A 22,905-nucleotide genomic window follows, 5' to 3' on the forward strand; every position below is an offset into this window, starting at 1 on the left:
GGCGCTCGCGATTAGCGCCACGCGCCGGCGATCCTTATAAAAAACGAGTGCGCGAGCGCCGTCGATGCCTCGCCCGTTTTCCTCTTCCGGCGCTAATTAATAATTGTGGAATCGTAATCGTCGCTCGCGAGCCGTCACGCTCGTAAAGGCCGATTCCGAATAATGATCCGACGGCCGGGCGAAAGATCGGATGAGTGATGATGCATTGAGCTAAGATACAAACTGTCACAGACGCACACGTCTGCAACGCGAGCAGCGAAGACGAGTCAGCGATAAGAGTCCGCCGAGCCGTACTACGATGCATAGCGTCCGAATGCATCGTAGACGTTAGCTCAGTGGTTAGAGCACAGGCCTCTGGCTCTCGGGTCCGCGAGTTCGAGTCCCGTCGTCTACTTTTTCGCTTTCGACTCTGTCTCCTCTCTGTTTGTAACAAAACTTTAAACAAACTTACCGGTTGATGGAGGAGACGGATGGCACGTTGTCCTGCGAGCAGATGCCCTCGGCGAGCAGTCTGTCGCGAATCTCCCAGGCGAACATCGTGGGGTTGTCCCTCTTGTAGTTGGCGATCGCATCGACTACCGGCGGCGTCGCCACTTTCGGCTTCGAGCCCCCGATGACTCCGGCTTTGAAGCTGCCAGTCTCGTAATACCTGCGAATTTCGACGCTCATCAGTAGATACCTACGAGTGTCGGACCGAGTCCTATGGTCGCAATGGTCGCAGCGCGCGCTCGACATTTTTTGCTCCCCCGGCGCGGCGAAGAGCCAAGGCGGAAAAGAGCACAAATTAGCGGGGATGAGTCGGTAGAATGCCGGGCCCGCGGTCGCGCGAAAATAGCGATTCGAGGGGATCGGGCGCTCGAGTTTCTGGCCAGCGCGTCGTTATTTAGGAGCGCGCGGGCCCCCCAAAGCGCCGCGATGCTATCGGCCGAGTCCGCGGCCTGAAGGAGCCCTTTGTGCCTAATTAGCTAAATAATATCTTCGCTCGTGCTTAAATTCAATTACATCGCAGGCCTGCAATAATGGCTCGCTTGCGATCCCTCCGAGTCGTGATGAATGCGCGCCGCTCGCGAGCTCTATATATATATATATATATTATTCTACCTACACGGCCGCACCGATCTCCTTCCGGCTTGCGGGAGCTGCGGATGGCAGGTCGAGCAGACGCCGCTTGCTCGTCAGACTTCGAGACCAGCGCGACCGATACTTTCTCGTGAACGATTCTTCACGAGCTCGAGGCCCGGATTTTCCCGTACAAGCATAGCAAGGTTACAATATCCTGCTGGGGACTTGTTTGGCGGGCTCGGCGGTCGCCACTGCACTGCACCGGGGCCGCTCATCAAAGGACACCGCCAGGGAGTGACGGCACAAAAATTTCCGATCACTGCAGGATCTTCCTCAATTTTCGAAGATATCACAAAAACAGCAGCGGCTATTCCGTAATCCATCTCACAATAGCCGGTTAAGCCGAGTCGCTTTTCTCGCCTGCCCGCCCGCAGAAAACAAAAACAGAACGACAAAAAACTGCAGCTTCCGGTCAGAAAAAAGTCCCCAGAGGCAGCTGCCCGAGGAGGCCGCGGAACGCGCCGCCGGCCGCCCACCTGCGCTCCGAATTCCGGCGCAGCCAAAGAATTGAATCGCATCCATTTATTTATCACGACTCGGACGGAGCAGGGGCGATTACGGAGAAGCGGGAGAGGCAGCCAGAGCGTCGATTATGCGCGCTGGAAAAAGGCAGCGCGCGCGCGCCCCCCTCGAAATCATAACGATTATATCTTGCGTAAAATCCCATTCGCGCACATGTCGAGCCCGTTGACGCTTCGCTCCCCCGAGCTCGTGCCACCCCGCTCTTTTCAGCGTGAAATGACCATTAGGAGGCACGATTTTTCAAATCCCGGGCCGCCTCAACGCGCCAGCGCCACCCGCTTCTAGATGTGTATGTGCCGATTTAAACGACCTCAATAACTGCTCCTGCGTTTCTTCTTCCTTCTTTGTCCTTTGTCCTTTCTCCGTCGCGCAGCCGGAGAAGGCCTGGAAGCGGCGTTATCGCCCGGCCGACGCGTTCATCGCGAAATTAGATTTGCTCAAGCGTTTCGTAACGAGTAGAGTCTCGTGCCCGGCAACTAACGACTCGGCGGCAGGATAATCTTGTAAACTAGCGGAATGAAAAAGAATAAAGGCGCGTAGGAGGAGGGAAGCCAGCGAGGCGGAGAGGGAAGGAAGACTGACAAAGGTTTTCCGCGCGCGCATCCTCTCTCTCTCTCTCTCTCTCGCGCGCGCGCGCGCGTATAAAAAACTTTGCGGCTAATTTTACAGATTCGTGCAGCACGCACGCGCATCTATTTCGGAGCGGCCGCGGCTTCCTGGAAAAAGTCTACGCGGCTCGTCTTCGCGCATATAAACGGCGCGTGACTGCGTAAACTGCGCGCGTTAACGGCACGCGAGCGGGATTCACGGAGAGGAGAAGTCGGCACGCGCAGGCACTCAGGCAGTCCTCGCTCCCGCCTCCGCGGGCTTCTCTCCTCTGCCTGCGTTACGCGTCTCTGACTCGGCGTCCTCGCTGTTGCGCAACGTTTTTTTGCCTTCGACTACTTGCCACGCGTTCAAAAGCTTCTTTGTAGCCAACTGCGCTACTGTGCGGACTCGTTAAATCTTTTATCGATCTCTCGAGATATTTCGAGAGTAAGAGAGAGAGAGAGAGAGAGAGAGAGAGAGAGAGAGAGAGAGAGAGAGAGAGAGAGAGAGAGAGAGAGAGAGAGAGAGTGAGACTGAGCGCGGCTCCAGCTTTGACGGAAGCCGGCCGACGAGCATCGCACGCGCGCGCGGGAGCCGAGGCGGCACGTGATCCGCACGACGCCGGAGCGCAGGCGACAAAGAATGAGCGATGCGTATAAGAAGCTAGAAAGCGAGCGGGAGCAGAGTATAGGGCGAAAAAACATGGAAAGCGCATCGAGTCACGTCCGCCACCCAGGACCTTCCTTCCGGTCTCTCTCCCAGCAGCGGCGGCGCAGGACGCAGCCCCGGCTCTCCTTTGTAGCCGGCTTCTCCGCCGGCTCGCAGGTGCAGCATCGGGGAGCGTTAATCGAGCGGCTTAACTAGAGCTTCCACTTACCTCGACAATATCTTGGATACACAGCCGTGGGATACCCTGAGTTGTCGGGAGATGTCGCACGGTCGGACGCCGCTGTGCGCGAGCTCGACGATCCTCTGCCTCACGACGTCCGGCAGTGGCCTCCCGTTCACGAAGACGCCGCCCAGCTGGTTCACTCCCCCGTGGCCTGAAAACGACAACGACATCAGTATGAGCGGGCTCAGTTTCGCTGCTGCCCTCGCTACTTTTGCATGATTCTCGTAGACAAACTCGTTACCCGGCCAAGGGGTCGCTGAGATTGGCATTATTCGGCATCCGAGTGCCGCAAGTGGGGCGAAAAGCGCAGCATCATGAGAGGAAGCAGCGAGCGAAGGGCTCGGTTAATTCGGCTTCGAGGCTACGTCGCACATACACGCCGCGAATTACACGGCATATGTCTTATTCCCTCTCGGTCGGCTGCGCGCGCTCTCTTGTTCCCGGCCCCCCCCCCCCCGCCGCGGCCGATAGAATGAAAATGAAAATGACGATAGCCAGTCTCGAGCGCGCATCGACAGCTCAATCGAATTAGCCTGCACCCCCGGGCTACCCCCCGATTCCTCGATTTCTCAACTGCAGCTCTGAGTAACGTCGTGAATACCGCCCCGTCCTGACTCGCTGCGCCAGAAGTGGATCCGGACATTTTTATGTGCTCAACTAACAATCGAGCCGAAAGCGGGACCGAAAGCGAGACCGAAAGCGTGAAAAAAGTTCGGAGCGCCCGCGACCCATTGCGGCTCCATGGCTGCGGCCGCACATTGTCCGGCTTTACGAGGACAGGATACCAGTAATTTAGCAGAGGGAACGCCAACGTATCGTCGTTTTTCCGCGCTCTTCTCCCGCGCACGAGCGCATATTTCACTTGTTCGAATCGACGCCGAACTTTTGTGCTCTCGAACCGAGCCTGTTTTTATGACCATCGGAGTCCTGCGCTTTTTCTCTCTGTCTGTCTGTCTGTCTCTCTCTCTCTCTCTCTCTCTCTCTCTCGCTCTCTCTCTCTCTCTCTCTGTCTCTCTCTCTCTCTTTTGATGCGCACGGAGCATCGCTGCGAACTTTCAGATTTCCACGCGCCGATAGCCGAGCGAGGGGGGGGGGGTCCGCAGGGCAGTGACCGGCAGCGAAAGTGGCGTGGTTCGACGACTCGTGGCCGCGGCGTCGACTTTTCTGGCTCGTTTTCGCAACGGCTTCGGACGGCCCGCGCGGAGGCTGACGAGCCTAGGTGTACCGGCGCAGCCGGAGCGTCATCGTCAGCGGGAACGACGCACACTTCCGCTCTTCCGCTCGCAAATCAATTCGGCTGCGCGCGCTCGCGTTTATGGACAGCGGGGAAAATAAAGCGGGAGCGGCGGTGCAGGCCGTGTCCCTGTAGCAACCCTCTGTGCACGGCTCTGGTTCGCCGTCACGCCTGCTGACCGCGGGCCGAGCGACGCAGCTACTGTGCCAGCGTGTCTCTCTCTCTCTCTCTCTCTCTCTCTCTCTCTCTCTCTCTCTCTCTCTCGCGCGCGCGCGCGCGCTGCACTGCAATAGTCTCCTATCGCCTCGCTGCTGGGAGCCCCGACCCCCTCCCCCTCTCGAATCTGCACTGCTGCCGGTGCTCCAGTTTGACGCGACGAGCAAAAAGCACGACTACCGTGCGCTACCGCGTCTCCGCTACTGTTTCGATTTCTCCGACGCAATACCAACTTTTTTGCCCGCAACACGTCCTTCCAGCCGCTGCCAGCCGTTTCCGAGCGCGAGTTAAGCAGTGCGCGGAGGAGGGAGAGATCGAGCAGCATGCAGAGGAGTTTCGGGCACGAATTCGCCGTTTTTCGCGGTTTTTCATAAATTCAAATGCAGGGAAGTGTGGGAAAGCTTTTGTCGGTTCAATTTTTTTCTCCGACGTGTCGAGAGGCAGGGCAAAAAAGCGGGGACACTTGCTTTTCTCCGGATGATCTTGTTCCGAGCAGAGTTGAGCGAAGCAGCGCGGCCGCGAGCAACAGTAAAAAGAGCGACGCGAATAAGATGACCCAGCTGCGCATCGAACTGTGCCTCGCAGCTTCCGGTAGGCCGAATTCTCATCAGTCTCCTACCTCGAGTCGGCTCTATGATTTCTAATTAACAGTCGGTTATCAAGAGGGGACGCGCATTGATTCACGCTTTCGCTGCCCGTTTCCCCAGCAGCTGGAGCGTCGGCGAGTTCGAATTGGCCGGACCGAGCCGTGCGGCTTTTTATTCGTCATCTGAATTTCGTGATGCCGTTATAGAGATCGGCGCTCGCGATATTATATTGCCTCAATTGTTTATACAAATGCAGCGGCCGTCGCAGTTTTTAACGATGATCGTGTGCGGCCGAAGAAAAAGAAGAGTTGCTTATCAGCGCGGAACCGACAGAACAAAGCAATAATTACGAAGCGGCTTTTTACGTCCGGGATGGAAAAATAAATTCGTATTGTTTAATAAGTCCCCGTCGGTCCGAGGGCTATTTTAGGCTATATTTCAGAAACGGCAACGGTAAACAACGTGACGGCGAGGGCAATAAAATTTTAATCTCAATACGACGCCCACTGTCCACTGCCCACTGTCGGCCGTTACTAACTGAGCCTCGGTTTTTCATTTTCCTATACGAGCGCGATCTATTGATTAACTGGACTCTCTGAGTTTAAGCCTACTCCAGAAGATAATAGAATAGCAGAAGATACGCAAGTAAATGTGCAGTGCGAGCAAAGGCCGGCGGCGGAGCATCCGTCATGAGCCGCAAGTCGCGCGATGATATAGGAGCCGGCGCGCCGCGGATATTCGATATTTCTCGCTCTCCCACGACTGGCCCTGCTCTTTGTTCCGCGCGTCGAGTATATTGCATTACTCACGCGCGTGTCGCGATTCCGTGGCCGCAATAAGATTTTGTTACCCGCGGTGGCGCTCGCGGGCACGAAAGTTCGGAATCGGACCTCCTTCCGGATCCTTCCGGATCTTGAAAAAGAACTTGCTCCGCGCCGTCCGAGCGGCCAAACGGCCAAACGGAATATGGAGAGGCGAGAGGCGCGAGCCCCTGATTTGCCTCCGCGCGACGGCCGGCGGCAGAGCGGCAATTTTCTCGGAAGCAAACGCACGGGCTCGTAATGAAAATGTGGCGCGGCGGCCGGCGACTCTTGGCTCGGAAGAGGGTATAATGACGGCTGGGCGGCGTGGTAAAAAGACGACGAGGTAAAAAGAAATCTCTGATGTCGCGGTGAGCTGGAAAGTCGGATTTCCTGCCGGCGCGGCCGGAGGAAGGAGTAGCCGCGAGTAATGAGCGCGCGAATCGCTCTTATATACGCAGATCTGCCGACTCGGCGCTATGGAATCGCAATCGGGAAGTTCGGCGGCCGGCAGAAGCCAGAAGGGGACTTTCAATCTCTGCCGCGGGCGCTCCACGCGCGAGCGAAGCTCGCCGGGGACTATGAAAACCGGAGGCGGCGTCGCAAATGAAATTCCACAATGAGCCACTTCCGCGAAGCCGTAGGAGCGAAAAGTCAGAGTCATAATCCTTACACGTGTAGTATTCCATCATGTTCTGATTGTAGCGATAGGCCGTGCTGAGGTCCATAGTTGGCGCTTCCTCGAGTGCAGGCGTCGCTGGGGCCGCGGCAGGTGTTGCGCTTCTGATTCTCCTCGCTCGGTGCTCCCGTCCGTCGCGCTCCGCGGCACTTTCTGCTCGCGCGCGCGCGCTCCTCTCTCGCTCTCTCCCTACAGTCCGGTCTCGTGGCTTTCCGCTCTAGGAACCCGCCCGGGGGGCCTGCGCCGCTCGTCGCCAGCGGGCCGCATCCTCGGCACGGGCCCCGCGCGCACTCTCTCCCTCCCGCTCCGTGTAAACAGCCGCGAGAAAATAACGCGAGGAAGCACTCGCGCACTCCGGGGTCGCGTCTCGCCCGGCTGGACGGCGGACTGCGCGCACGCAGAGAACGGGCAGAACGAGGAGCGACGGCAGCGAGGAGCGAGCCGAGCTTTTTGACTGTCCGCACGTGACTTTCGGCTCGATTTCGCGGCGGCTCCCGGCTCGTTTGGCCCGCTTCCGCTGGTGGCGCGCTGGATGCTGCCGTCCGCTGCTGTGATCCCGCTGCCTCAGACTCCGGCTGCTCCCGCTGGCGCCCCGCCCATGCGCGCCGGCTGCAGCATCCCCCTCGGCCGGCTGGGGCTCGCCATTGGCCGGGGGAGGCGGCGCAAGGCCGAGCCGGGGCCGGGGGTTGCTACGGCGACGCTCTCCCTCTCTCGCACTCACCCTCTGGCCTCTCCGAGCGAGCTTGCCGGCAAACCTCGTTACTCGCGCTGCCTGCAATCGAAGCTCGCGGCGCGCGGAATCACGCGCGGGAGCCCGACAGATCCCACTATCCCAGTCAGGCCCGATTCGCCGCGGCCGCCTCTCGCTTCCCTAGCGCGCTCCCTTATCGCGCGCGGCCCAACTCGACTCGACGAACGGCCTTCAAGGCTCGCAGCGGCGGTGCGACTCGCGGAGCAGCGCCGCCTCGACTAATTGGACGTCGGCCGCGCGCCGCGACCGATCCGCCGATCTCTATCTATCTATCTCCGTCTCCGTGCGTGAAAGAGCGGCGAAAGAGAGGAGGCGAAGGTGGCGGCGGCGGATCGCCCGGAAGGTGCGGTCAGCGCCGGTGGGACCGCCGCCGGCCGACGAATCTCACAAGGGCCGGCTTACATTCGAGCGCACTCGCACAAGATCGCTCCGCGTTCTGCCCCCCGCGCGACTTCTCGGCGTACCCGCTGCGCTCGTCTGATATCAGATACGGCATGTCGAGAATCTCAGCGCTGCCCGCATCCACGCGCTTACACAACGCGCGAGCGCCGGAAAAAAATGGTTACACTGTATTATGTTTGCGCAGCGGCGCACGTGTGAGTCGGTGTGCGCGGATCGGCCGGCGCGGCGGTCGGGCTTGCATTGCGCGAGTCGACCTGAGCAGCCGTTCCTCGACCCGAGTAGACGGTAGAGCGTCATCAGGTATTGTATTGTCGTCGAAAAACGCACGCTCCGCTGCTTGTCCTGTGTGGCCTTTCGACTATTCAGCTGATTGTCGGCGGATCGGCGAATGTGCAGGGATTCGCCGAAACTGAATGTAGCAGTAGCGACGATTTCTCAGAAGAAAAAAACAAAAAAGTGTGCCTTTCGGGACGCCCAACAGAAGTGATAACTTAACTTGATTTAAGTAGAAAGTATTTAAAATTGAACTTATTTATTATTCAAATGAATATAATTTTTGGAAAGGATTATACAAATAAAGAAGTATTTTTTTCAAAGTAGCATGCTGATACTAACGGGAAATGATTTCTTTTTGCAATAATGGTTTATTATTATTTAAGTAAACAGTTGCAGTTCTTCGGTCTATTGGCACCGCTTGATGATGGATATTATATTTAGTTATGTGAGCAGCAGTTTTAGTCTTAATTTTTGTCCAGTTTTTGGTCAATCTTGAAAGTGCAACCATATACGTGTAATTTCATTTTGATCGTTAGTTTCAACGTAAACTAATTTTTCAACTGCACCGTTCGCAAGCCCATCTGCTACGTTAATATTGGTTGTGATTATATAAAATTTATTCCGTACAAACACGATCTCGTATGGCAATCCTCCTGTATCGATAACCGAAATTGACAATTATGCATTTAACAATTCGTATGAGACTGGATAACATAAATACACAGTGTCATTGTCTGTACAGTGCGTAAATTTTACTATATGTGCATGACAATTTACTGGAAAGTTTGGTAATCTCGTCACAGACTGACAAAACTGACCTTTTTACTAGATCTATATCAATTTTTACTAAACTTCCATATAAAATTTACCATACTCAATAGGAAAAATTAACAGAAACTATAGTGAAAATCGCCAATGTATGAATTTTTACCTGACAGTATAGTAATTTTTAATAGAACGTATAGTACTTTTCATCTGAAAATCGGAACTGATGCGTATTGACGCGTTATGCGCATGCGCGTTTAGCAAACATGGCTGTTTGGTGTGCTGCCGCTAGGGGGTGCACGGGAAATTAAACCCGCAAGCGGTAAGAAGTTAGCTCAGTTAGTATATAAGTCCGTTTAGCAACCCTGTTGTAACAATTGCGAGCGTATAAGCATATGTACTGCGAATTGCGAATATGTATAATAATTAAGCGTTTAGTTGTAGGAAATGTATCTAGGTTAGTTTAATGTCTCTAAAAATCAACTGCGGCGAGTGAATCGATAATGTTCTCTGAATGAAGTGCGTTAGAAGAGTAACCCTCCATAACCATACAAATTTAGAGCCATATAATAATTGAAAATAATTTTTCCACTATGTGTATTTTTATATTTAATTTAGTCAGGGTAAAAATTACTACTCAGTATAGTAAAATTTATAGTTTTATAAAATTTACTATACAGTTTAGTAAAAATTACTAGACTGTCAGTCTGTGAGTGGATTACCAAACTTTTTATTAAAATTTCCTATCCAGTATAGTAAAATTTACTATAAATTTCTCTCAGTGTAGAAGGCGATATACCAACGAGGAGTACAGAGAGAATGAGAAAGACAGTGACGGAAAGCGTAAGCAAAGTAATGCGTAAGATGCGTAATGCGTATAGTATGCATAAGAGAGTAAATCTATAGGTATTGCTCGGAGAGGGAGGGGGTCCGAAAACAGTATAGCTATATGTATATACTTATCCCTGCGCCCGGAGAGAGTGTATAAGGTCCTAAGAGAGTAAATCTATATTTAGATAAGAGCCCTATACCAGTATACCTATAGATATCACTGTAACGCATTCCAGAAGTTGCAAACATGGTAGGTTCACCGTCCCATAAGAAGTCAAAATCACGCGCGTCCGATCGCCTCGCTGTCGTCGTTTGTCATTATTGCACTCCCTGCGCCGGCAGGAGCCTGCGGGTTTCGCCAGCCCCCACGCCTGCACGCCGTCATCGGCTCGAGAGAGAGAGAGAGAGAGAGAGAGAGAGAGAGAGAGAGATTACGATCTGGCATATAATTTAGGCAAAACGAACGAGCTACTCGGGCTGCGTTGACGGGCAATACGTCTCGACGAGATCGAGTCGGCGTTTTTTTTCTCGCGTACAGGCTATATGGGACACAGCCCCCACTACGCCGAGTGGATTACCCAGTTAACTTTACATTGTGTACGCACGGTCCTAAACCGTGGCCGGTGTACGCGGGTTTGCGGGAGGAAGCGCATAGGGATGGACGGAAAAGCGCGGGGGCGAAAACAGCATATTCCAGCATGGGCAGAAAGAAGAGCGCATACGAGCAATCTGAATAATAAGAAAATAAATATGCCGCCATAATTCGAGATTAAAACAAGGCGCGCAGAGAGCACATAACTCTCGGGAGTCTCGGCGGGCCATTGTAATTCATCAGAGAGAGAGAGAGAGAGAGAGAGAGAGAGAGAGAGAGAGAGAGAGAGAGAGAGAGAGAGGGTGGGTTGTTTAGCGTATGCGTCTTCGCGGCGGAGAGGGGGCGACGCGACGGGAGCGGACCGCGCACCTATGCAGATGAGCCAAGCACTCTTGTCGGCGGCGTGCAGTATATAGACTACATCATAGGGCTGGCCAGCTCGGACGACTGCACAGGGCATCGATCAACGGCGCGCGGCGCTGCAGCAGCCGAATCAGTCGACCTGCCGTCCAACTCCTAATCCAATCCACTAATCCGGCGAGCCGCGGCATTAGTCTCATTTGCCATAGGTCGCCGCCGGGAATCCGAGATCGAAGAGCGCACCGGGCAGCGCCGACGTTTGCCAAATATTGCGAGCAGCCTCGAAGTCGACGCATTCGTCAGGTTTTTCAGACGCAGGCTAATTTGGAGAGCCGTTGAATCGCCGATAAAAAAATACGCGCCTTATCTTCGGTATACGGGCGCGTATTATACGTACAATACTTGCCCAGAGGACGCTGTCAAGCTATGGAATTCGATGCGAGCAGCGAAAGACTGCGGGCAAAAGTTAAAAATACCGTGCCCGCGACGATGGGGCGAGAGGGAGCGAGACGAGGCGGACGGGCGGAGGGAAGGGAGGAAGGAAGGAAGGAAGGAAGGAAGGAAGGCAGGAGCCGGGGGCGAGTTCTTTACGTAATGAAAGCAATCAATTCAAGTCGAAGTCGGCGTCGCTGCTGTCTGCCCTCTCTCTCTCTCTCTCTCTCTCTCTCTCTCTCTCTCTCTCTCTCTCTCTCTCTCCTACGAGCTGCACCCTCTCTCTCTGCGTATAGTATACGCACGATACAAGGCGTATAGGCCACACTCGATGAGCAATTAGCAGTGCGGCTCTATAAAATTATGAGGAAGCGAGGTTTGAATTGGGAAATTTATGATTGCGCGCGGAAACTCGTGTGCCTGTATACGAGGCTCTCCAAGACGTCGCGCTACTAGCGCTTACAGAAGAGGCTCTTTAAAACAGCGGCAAAGTATCGTTAATCTTGCCAAGAGGACCCTTACTTCTGTGTTCGCGAGAGAGGGAGCGACGAGCACAAACTAGTTGGACACATCCACTTGATACAAAAATAAATCGCGCCGCTCCGCGATGGATCTTGCGAGCTGCGGAAATTAGTGCGCGCCCGGAGATATCGCCTTCCCTGTGCTCTCTCCCCCATTCGCTTCTTCCTTTTCTTCGAACGCCTGGCCGCTGGCCTCGCAACGCCCAACTTTACAGCGACGTCCTAACGAACTTGGCTCGCTCGCAGCCCGAATAATTTTCTTCGCCCCCTCATGCGTCCCGGCACTTGTTTCACGGCGTTTTTGTTTTTCTGTCAGCAGGCCTGCAGTTTCGCAGGAATCTCTAGGTTCTTTGGCACGCAGCTTCCCCCAACTAAATTTATACTTATTCCAGCAGATAACATATCGTTCAGCCTATACATTGAGAACAGTATAAATTGAGGCTTTTTTTCAATAGTTTCAATCCTAATTATTTTACCGATTTTAGCGATTTTTTAGCCAAAGACTATGGTAATCAGAAAGAGCCGAGGAATGGGGCGCCCTGCAATCGCGCCGACTAGCTGTTCCCGTCCTCCACCCGTCAAAATATCAAATCATATATAACTCTAAAAAGTTTTTGTATATAACGAATGTGGAGTTTGCAGTATATGAGAGTCAAGCGCACGAGCTCGAAAAGCCCACTTAGTTAGCCCTTGGTACACGTACACCATATTTTGTGTTTTTTCGCATACTTATACGCGCTTGTTCGTAAATCTAGCAACCACATGAAAATCAGCACTTTTTTAAAAAGCGGGCTTAAAAATAGTATAAATTATGCAACAAGGGGCGAAAGTATACTATAGAAGACTTTTCCGGCGGGTGCCGAGTTTACTGTCCGGGCGAGGAAATTTATTATACTTATATAGGGTAAACAGAATATCGAGAGAAAAAGAATTTGGATGTTAATATCTTTTGAACTGTAATCGGTTACGCGATAAGCTGCGCAAAAGGAGCTTGATTAAAGCCGTATTAGTATTACCCCCGTAATAGTCAGACATAAAAGCCCATTTCTTTGGTTTTCGATCTGCAAAGTATTGGGAAAAAAAGCAAAAATATTTTGCAAAAATCGAAAAATGGCCATAATCATGAAAGAACCAAATCCAGAAAACATGGGCATGTCGCTGTATGAATTATGACGGTATATGCATACGCGCAAACTCACACACACGGACATTGTTTGAAAACGTGTGATAATTCCAACTCCGAACGCCTCCGAACACGTGTCCATAAAGTTTTAGCGAAACCGAAATTTAACCATCTCAAAGCCTCCTGTTGTCGGAGGAAGCAAGAGGTCGTCAGTATTGGTGCAAGGAAGGCATTATCTGGAGAGCGCCTGCTCTATGTCACGAGGCTGGCTCGGCCGCAATAACAGCAAATCCAGATCAGCCTGCTGCGCATACGTGGCAAGTCTTTTGGATCCCGCGGGACGCGCCAAGTGTCAAGCGGCCGCCGAGGCCCCGCATCGTTCCCCCGAGAGCGAGAGCGAGAGCGCATACGCGCATACGCGTAACAGCTAGCGCGCTCGGTAATATGATTACGTCCCATCCATCGCGAGCTCCTTCGTGCGCGATTATATGCCCGGGGCGCGCGCGTTATGATCGAGGAGGCGATAATTGCATCGGCGAATGAGTGGTAAACTTGCGCGCCGGATCGTGCGGCGGGCTCGTGCGCGCAACACGCCGACGCCGCAGCCTTCGCGCGGAATAAAACATTGCTTTTCGCTGCCTGGCTTAATTGCTTCGAATTTCCCTGCATGTATCTCATGAGATTTAATTTATTTTTATGGCTCGCCGGGACGCATTATACTTACTCATGCTGCAGTGCGGGAATCAATATAGACCGTGGACGACGACGACATGCTGCCGAGCTGCAGATAGTCTTGGGCGCGACTTTTCCGTCGAAGGCACGGCATTAAACGCTTCCTTTTCTGCGCGTCATGCGCAACCTTTTCATCCTTAATATTCGAAAACAGCGAGTGCCGAGTGCGCGCTCTGCGAAGAGGAAATGAATACACGAGCCTCGCGGCGAGCGCGCGTACGCAGTATACGCACACACGCACACTGCGGCGCATGGAAATAAATCTAATTCGTGTAAGGCCGGATATGCGTAATGGACGGAAGGCTCGCCTGCACCCTCGACAATGCGAGCGACCAGCGGAAGTCTTCCCGCGTCGGTGTAGCATGCGCGGCTCTGTGCGCGTGTGCGCAGCGCAGTATACTTGTATATTGTATAGTTATATGCTCGGCGCTGGCCATCAAGGGCACGGCCTCAAGATGCCCGAACGTCCCGAGCGCCTGAGCGCGTCGAGTAATAGCGCTCGGGCATGAACGGCCGCCGTCAGCTCTCCCGGTAATGGACCGGGCAAGGGTTGCTCGAGTGCTTTCGGTTTGTCGCTCGCGGTGCCCGGTGCCACGTGCCGGCGCGTGCGTCGGAGCCCCCCGCGAGTCGCGAGCGTCGGGCCGAAGAAAAGCGAAAAATAAAATCGGACCGCTCTGCCGCCCGAGCTGCGGCAGTCCCTCTGCTTTTTAAAGCATTTTTTCCGCCGGCGAACCGGACGATCCTGCGTGGCTCGCCTGATGCGTGGGGGAGATTCCGAACAACGGAAGTACTTTAAATATGCCGGATTGTTAGCGACTCGCTTGGATGAGAAAGTCCCGCTCCGCTGCGCGAGTTTTGGAAGTTCGACTTCCTCCCCAGTCCCGCAAAGAGGGAAACAGGAAAAAAAAATATTAAAAAAATATCCGAGCCTGAATAGAGCTACGGCTATGCGGTATGCGTATACGGCAGCGATGCAAACTTTTTGCGTAAAAATAAGCGCATCGCGGCGATGCTGTCAGCGGAAGGAAAGAAAGGTATTAGCGGCGAGCAAAAGACGTGCTTGCGGAACCTGTCGCGGGCACAGTTCAGTGTAAGCCGGAGCAGAGAGCCACGATGGCCATGATTCTCGGGGCGAGAGCCCCCTCTTTCTCTCTCTCTCTCTCTCTCTCTCTCTCTCTCTCTCTCTCTCTCTGTCTCTCTCTCGCTCTCTCGCTCACTTCCCCAGCGCCTCTCGAGGGGCTTAACCGGGGGGTAGTGCATATTTCACGCTCGCTGGTCCCATCTCGTGGAGACAATCCGAACCAGCGCGGATACATCATCGCGTGACGCCGCGCGTAATAACCGCGCGGCCTCTCCGACTGGCTGCTCTCATAGAAGCCTCTTATTTATTCATCTCGCCTCGTTGTCGACGCTCCGCCCAGGTATATCAAGGGCGCAACGTCTCCTGCCAGCTCGATCCGCAAACACGAAGAGATTTTATTTAGCCGATGCCGCGTCGAGGGATTGATGGGACGCACCGGTTCCACGGAGCGAGCCTGCGACAGTTTGCCGCGGCCGGGCTCGTTAAAAGAGATCGTCGCCTCGTGCTTTTTCGCTTTTTCCGGCGATTTCCGCGTCAAAGTTCCCCGAAGGCGCGCGCATATACGCGGCGGCCGACGAGGTAATAATAATCTCGCGGCGAAACAAGTGCGCGCTCAGCAGGCGAAGACGCGCGCGCGGAAATCGCGGGATATAAGAAGGCGAAAAAGGAGAGAAGAGCGAGAGGGAGTCGGGCGGGCTATTTGTCGGATGACAAACGAGCGTCGCACGTCGTGGGTGGTTTCGAGCAGTCGCGGGAAATGGAGAGCAGCGCTGCGTGTCGCCGCTCTCTCGCTCGCGAGCTCCGAAAAACGAGGCCGAGTCGCGTTAAATCGTCTTCGTTAAATCCGCGCCGAGCCAGATCGAGCATGAGTTCCGCGATTTTCGGCTGTATGTACTTCCGAGGCCGCGATACGACAGAGGGAGGGAGGGAGGGAGGGAGAGAGTAACAGCGGCGTAGCCTGCAGGAGAAGCAGGCCGGCGGCGGCGGCGGCGGCCCATAATGTATAATGGGGGTGATTGTGCCCGCGCCGCGTGACGGATCAATCTGCCGCCCCGTGAACATGCAGCCTCTGCGAGCTTATCGGCGAGCGTTTCTCCAGCTCATCGGCTGGCTCGTCCTCGCTAAACCGAAAGCCGAACCGCACCGCGGCGATTCGTCATACTCGACGATCGACGTATATGAGTCATTCTGGGTGGAGAAGTCGAACGTCATACGGTCGAAAAATCGAGCTCTTAAGTCATTTCGAGGGCACTCTCACCAGACCAAGCATTGTTCATAGTATATTATTTAATGTTTTTTTAAAACATTTTCAATCTTAATTATTTAACTGAAGGAGCAATTTCCTTAATAAAAGTCTATGGTAATCAGAAAGATTCGATAGCGCGCTCTTACCACTGAGCAAACCATGCACTATGAGTATCGTGCCGACTAGCTGTTAGACGGGTGCTGATGTTCCCGCCCACCACCCGCCACAATATCAAATCATATAATTTTCATGAAAACATTCAAACCTCAATATTTTAAATACCATAAGGTTCTCACAACCTCATGAAACCATGAATTTTGAACTGATCAGTTTCGTAAGCTGCAGAAAAAACTTGGCCGAGATGAGCAAAAGATCTATCTTTTTCCCAAAATTTCAACTTAATTAAAGTCTTTTTACTCCCGTAATAGTACGACATAGAAGACCCATTTTTTTTGGTTTTCGAATTTGAGCTCGAAAATTAGTCGTCAAAATGGCTTAAAATTTTTACAGCAACTAGATATTATCGTTTTTTATTGTCATAATTTTTTTCAAAACGTTCGACAATTTAGTTTTTGAGATATTAAATTTTTTTTTTTTTAATCATCTTATATTTATTATAACAATTGGAAAGTAAGCAATTTAATGTCCTTTTAGAAACACTATTGCTGAATTTGTTGTATAAATCATATCATTAAAAAAAAGCAAATATAGTTTTTCAAAAATCGAAAAATGGCCATAAAATGGACAGAATCCTAAAAAAATTTTCCGAATTCAGAATCAGAAAATATATATGCGTGTTAAATTTTATTACGATCGGTCGCGTACTTCCAGAATTATGACGGTATAAGTACATACATGCACACACATGCACAGCCACCCGCACGAACATTTTCTAAAAACGTACGATTCGAACTCCCAACACCTCTAAATACGTTTCTATGAAGTTTTAGCGAAACTGAAAATTTTACTATTACAAAGCTTCTTCTAGGAGGAAGCAAAAAAAAAAATAAGTAAAATAAATAAATAAATAAATAAATAAGTAGTCCTCCGTAAATCTATGGGCAATAATGTTAACTATGAGCAAAAAATACACACACATACACACATATAGCTGCTCAGCGGTGGCGAATTGTAGCTATAAGCTCGCGTTTTTCCTGCTCCGCATATACCGTGCACACGCATATATATTCTGTGATTCGCCGCGGCTGAGCACCTATGTAGATGCGTGACAGTCTTGTACGGCGGAATTTTACACTCGACCGCCGCAACAGCCGCCCATGCAAACACTCGATTGCCGCAGACCGCGGCAGGAGTAAGCTGCGAGCCAGGAACTACAAGGAACAAATGGAAAAAATGAAAAAGCCTATCGCTGAGCTATCCTCGAGCCTATCGTCGCTCCGTCGATGATACAAACTTTAATTGCCCCTATTAATGGCCGCGTGCGAGCGGACTGGTGCACACTTGCGGAGGCCCATTCCCTCGCGTTCGGCCGGTTAATGAGAAAACGCTCGCTTATTAATCAACTCCGTCCGCTACCGCACGCTCGAGCCCATTTTTTTACATCATTTAATGCTCTGCGCTCGAGAAATTTATACCGGACTAAATTTGACTTATCTTTTAACTATATATACTCTCGCGGGAGAGAGCTCGATCCGATTAAAAGTACCACGCGGCACAACTTGTAACGGCAAATTCTGGCGATTTTTCCCATCCCTCGAATCCGAGGTGGAGAAAAGTTGCGATTCCGTGAAAAACAGAAGCGGGCGCGTTTTAGGCAACAGCGGGAAAGAAGCGAGGGTATAGAGATAGACAGTAAGAGACGGGCAGTAGGCGCGGAAGGGAAGGGGGAAGTGACGGAATGGAAAAAGAATGGCAACGAGAGGCGAGAGCGAGGGGAGCGGAAGAAAGGAGAGGGTCGGCCCTGTCTGTGAGGGTCTGCGCTGTCGAGGTGCGAACAGTGCGTGTATGTGTTTGTGGAAGCTTGACATCCTTACCCACTGGGCCGAAAGAAGAGAGTAGCGAGGCGGCGAGATAGCCGATCGGAGCTGGCTCGCTCTCCCTGCAGCGCGCGAGGCTGCAACGTAGTCGAGTCGGCCGACTAGTGCGGTTCGCCCGTGCACCGGGAGCCAGCGTGGAAAAGCCACAGATGGCAGCAGGAGGTCGCCGGCCGGTTACTTAAGCGCGGGAAATGCAGATTATCGATAGCGGCCGCGCGCAACAGTCTGCTGCTGCTGGCCGCAGCTATATGCATGTGTATGCGGAGCCGAGCGAGCTCGCTATCGTGCATCGTCGCCCCAAAGTGCGTCTCTCTCTCTCTCTCTCTCTCTCTCTCTCTCTCTCTCTCTCTCTCTCTCTCTCTCTGCCCGCTGCTCCGCGTGCGCCAGCCTTTCTCTTTCTTCGCTGCTGCAGCGGCCTCGCTCGACTCTCCCTCTCTCTCTCTCTCTCTCTCTCTCTCTCTCTCTACTGAGTTTCGTTTTGTGTGCTTCCCGAAGCCTCGCGCAGCCCTGGCTCGGCTACTCTTATCGCCTCTTGATAATTCATTGTTTCGCGAGTCGAGCTGCCGCTGCCGGCCGCCGCTCTGCAGGTACACTATTTCTCTCTTGCAGCGGACAGTGCACCTCGCCTCGCCCAGCGATTTCCGCGAGCCGCGATCTAGCGCGGCCTTACATCGCGTGCGCTGCGCTCTCTCTCTCTCTCTCTCTATCTCTCTCTCCCTCTGTCATTCCTGCGCTGCTGCCACTGCAGGTACTCGCGGGATGTACGGGATATTCCTTTTTTCGCGTGCGTTCTCGCTTCTGTGCCGAGCACTCGCCGAGCTGAGATTTTTAGGAATGCGCGATTGATCGGATCGGCGCGCCGCTTATTATTATTACTGCATGGCTATAATGCGCTCTCTCGCTCGGCATAGTTGCGCGCCTTTTTTATAAACAACTTCTCAACGTCGTCGGATCCGATTCCGCAACGTTTCAGCAATGTAGAGTTGCTCCACATAGCGCGCGCATTGAGACTGGCGCAGGCTGTGCGCGTATAATATATAAAACTGATCTTTTCCGATTCCCCATTCTTTTCATTGAACTTTTCATAAACCTGGAGAACTTCCAGGCGCACATTCGTTAATCGCTTCTTATGCGTACGCTTCGAGCTAGCGTAATACAATGGGACGACCTAATGCAATCTCTTCCTTCCACTGCTTGCCTGTAACCAGTTACGCATTTAGCATACTAAGGTGAAACGCAGAAATCGCGCGTGACAACGAAATCAACTTTTCATGTTTCAACTTTTCATCAAGATTTCGGTCTGCGCACAGCTGCATACAGCTGCACACAGCTGAATAGATGTGCACGGCATACAGCGAGACACGTCGTCCTACCGGACCCGGCACACATTTCCTAGCTTACACAGTCGCTGCAGTATACTAAACGAGTTATCCCATATACACTAGCCACGCCTGTATAGCCTACTTTAGTAGTTCAGCCTTGCCTTCAGAGTCAATTTTTTAAAAGCTGTTATCCAGTTATAAAATCATAAGGATTAATCGTATAAATATTAATAATTTTTAAGTATGAAAGAATGCCGGATTTTCAAAGTACTGGATAAAGTATAGAGGTCGAAAAAAATGATCATCGATAGAATAGCCCCTTTTTTGAAAATGCCTCGATCTGCTTTCTTCCATCTTGCAGTGTAATGCGAATTAACATATACGGCCATTAGCTGTTTTGCCCAAGTTCTCTTCTCGTCGTCTGTACACTCTACACAAAATGCCATGCTTTGCACTCGCCAAAATGTACGATGCAGCGAACAAAGGGAAAAATCGTATGAGTAAAGGAAATTTTTCATGCTTGGCAACATTTTAACAGTACGTCTCTTTTGAAAAATGAAAAGTCCAACCTCCGCAGCAAGAGTAGCTACATAAGCAATCGCGGTTATGGCCGATCGCGTGAAAACGAAAACAGTGAAACAGGCATATCCGGCGCGCAGTAGCCAAGCGGTAGTGGCCGGCGCGAGAAAAGAGGGCCCCCGAAACCGCAACACTGCTCGCGCGCTCCGACCGCAGAAACCCTTTAGTTCGACTCTTTACTCATCGGCACTTGAGCTGCTCTTGCAGCGATAGCTGGACTGCACGAGTTTCGCCTTGGTAATTGCCCGATCGTAAATACGCGCCGGAGCGCCGTGCGCGATATCGATCCCTGCGTATAATATACACTCTCGCCTCTTCCTTCCATCCTGCATCCTTCCTCTCTTCATTCGCGTTACAATTCTCGCCGACCTGTTCACTCGCCCTCCTCCTCCTCCTTCCTCTCATTGTTTTTGCGGTCGAGCTTCGCCGACGGAAGCCTGTCGATTTTGCAGATCAAATAGCTACGGAGAAACTGCCGCGCACAACTTTAAATTAGTATTTTGCGTGCGCTTCATTCAAATCGCTGTATGGAAAATGCTGCGGCAAATCACCGACTGCAAAATAACTCGCACAAATAAAGCTCAGGCACACAATGAGCATCGTCGAGTAATCCAAAACGACGACTTATGGTCTGAACTCGAAGCAGAGATAAGAGCACGCGAACAATTTGCCGAAAGCCAAGCGAGACAGCTGGGGTTATGGGTCATTCTATAGTTATAGTCGGACACTTTCCTGTCGAAAAATCGAGCTCTTGCAATTTTGAGGGCACACGAACCTCGAATTTAAAAAAAAATCGTTGAAAACGACCGTCTCTATCGAAAGTTACAAGCAATTTAAAATATGGTAAAAATCGTCGAAAAATGGGAAAAAATGCCCGAAAAGCCAGAATTTTCACTTTTTTCTTCGATTTCCGTATTTTCGAAGATTAAAAACACGGAAATCGAAGAAAAAAGTGAAAATTCTGGCTTTTAAATTCAAGATCTCGGGCTCCGCTGTTCATTAATGCCGGAAAAAATAACGATTACTCGGCTAGGTAATTAATTACCCAAGGCGCAATAAAGGCTATTTTTTGGCAATTAGTAATTGGCCCGTGACTTATTTTGGCATAGGGTTTGGAGGTGGTAGATATGTTTTTTACGTATTGTATGCCCAAACGCATGTAAAAAACTTGGTCTGGTTCGTGTGCCCTCAAAATTGCAAGAGCTCGATTTTTTGACAGGAAAGTGTCCGACTTTTCGTAGAATGACTCTTATATGCACTGGTTGTAATTTTTATTGAAGCCTTAAAAACGATTAAAGTTTAAATGTCTACTTTATCATGTATTGTATTAATTCTTCATTATTTTCGCTAATTAATGCAATTCATACTGAATTGAATAATTTAAACTGGCCGAAAAACGCTGCTCTTACGGGGGCTTGAGCCTAGGACTCACGGGACGAGAAGCGAGACGCTTATCTTAATTTTAAAAATTTACCTCAAAATTACAACAAAAAAATTAGTAATTATTATTCCTAAATTATTCCTTGAGAGAGAGAGAGAGAGAGAGAGAGAGAGAGAGAGAGAGAGAGTCGGATGGTATCGCCGGTCTGGATTGAAGAAACTCTCGAACGTGCGTGCAGTTTGCACTGAAAACACGAAAGACTGCAATGAAGTAATGGAGAACAATGGCTCGCATATGACCATCGATTTCTCTCTTGCTCTCTGCTATAGTCAGCTACGCACGATTCGCCTCTTCGATGAATTTACGACTCTATCACCATTAACGCTCGACTATGGAATATGCAACATTTTATTGACGCGCCTGCACGGCGATTTTATGCTTTATTTGGAATTCGAAAAAGTGCAGTGTTGTGGCCGCGGCGATCCTTTGCTGCCCGAAACAAAGGCGCGCAAAGCCCTATGGTGCGTGGAAATTCTTTTACAGCTTCTTCGATACCATAAACAACGATCCTCGCCGACCTCGTCACGGGCACACACCTTCGCCCTCCGTAAGGGAAGATTGCTCGAGACGATCGATGCTAGCAGTAGCGAATTCTTACTCCGACAGTTCTGATACGCGGCTTCTTCTGAAGTGCAAAATGTTACTGACGCGGAACGTCATTGCCTTGTTGCTGGATTCTCTCGAAAAACACATCTCCAGGCCAATCATTGACACTTTTGAGCTTTTGCCCGGCTTTGCGAAAAATTGCGAGGACGTGGAGCCGCTCACTACAGCGGCGACCGCGACGACTGCTTTCGCAGGTAATGGATAGGCCCCTCTGCATTTGCGCAGCTAAACATAAGACGTATCCCTGCCGGCGCCCTTCCGTTATGCACTCGGATCGACTCTGTGCGCTTCTGCCTTCGCCCGGCCAGCGATCTCTCTCTCTCTTCTCTCTCTCTCTCTCTCTCTCTCTCTCTCTCTCTCTCTCTCTCTCTCTCTCTCTCGCTCGCTCGCTCGCTGCAGATAACAGCCGGTATGCGAGTGCGCGACGTTAATAGTTGGCAAAGTTATTGCCCCGCGCCTGAGCGACTTATCGACTTTTAATCTAGCTTTGCGGAGCTGCAGCAACCGCCCCGCCAGGCGCTGCACGGCTCTCTTCATTCTTTTTTACTCTTCTATTCCGCAAAGTAACTGGCCGCGAACTCGCGAACGCGGTTTCTCTTCTGCATATGTGTGTGCATGCGCTTTCGAACAAACGGAAAATATGCTAGGAGTTATTTTTGTGCAGTGCGTAGGACTTTTTTGTATAGAGTTTACGCGGTCTCGGATGGAATCCAAGCTATATGGGGAATTCTGCGGGAAAAATACACTTTTTTTACTTCAAAAACGGTGAAAAAAAAATTGTTGGGGCACACGCCTATAAACTTATTTTATTTTACACTCATTTTCTAATTTTTTATGCTTCAAGCAATGCAAAACCCCCTGAAAAAGTGCCTCGTGGCACTGTTTTCTCGGCCCCTCAAATTCATCGAAAAATAGCCATTGATCAAGGGCGTGTACTTGATGCATGAGGGCACAAACAGAAAATATATTAGGGTAGGACGAAAGTACGGAAAAAGAGCTTTGATTAAATAAAAAAAATGCGTTAGAAATGAACAATAGCTATTTTTCTACGAATTTGAGAGGCCGAGAAACAGTGTCACGAGGCACTTTTTCATTGTTGGAACGTGGTTTTGCATTGTTCTTAACATGTACAATTAGAAAATAAGTGGTTCGGGAGCGTGCCAACAATTCTTTTTCGCCGTTTTTGAAGCCAAAAATGTGTATTTTTC

General features: G+C 51.3%; 1 protein-coding gene across 2 annotated transcripts in view; it reads right to left on the reverse strand.

Moving 5' to 3' along the window:
• LOC100120909 (paired box protein Pax-2-B) overlaps positions 1–22,905 on the reverse strand; it is a 71,367-nt gene that overhangs the window by 28,494 nt on the left and 19,968 nt on the right. Inside the window, exons 1-3 of one of the 2 annotated variants that reach the window (XM_031928861.2) lie at positions 6,635–7,627; positions 3,110–3,275; positions 452–649 (exon numbers count right to left, since the gene is read on the reverse strand). In XM_031928861.2, the coding sequence (XP_031784721.1) occupies positions 452–649; positions 3,110–3,275; positions 6,635–6,689 (419 nt within the window). In that variant the 5' untranslated portion in view covers positions 6,690–7,627. Of the gene's footprint in view, positions 1–451; positions 650–3,109; positions 3,276–6,634; positions 7,628–22,905 lie in introns of those variants that run through there. The other variant, XM_031928860.1, reaches the window with a different exon arrangement.

The sequence above is a fragment of the Nasonia vitripennis genome, chromosome 4 (genome assembly GCF_009193385.2).
Source record: "Nasonia vitripennis strain AsymCx chromosome 4, Nvit_psr_1.1, whole genome shotgun sequence".
Classification (NCBI taxonomy): domain Eukaryota; kingdom Metazoa; phylum Arthropoda; class Insecta; order Hymenoptera; family Pteromalidae; genus Nasonia; species Nasonia vitripennis.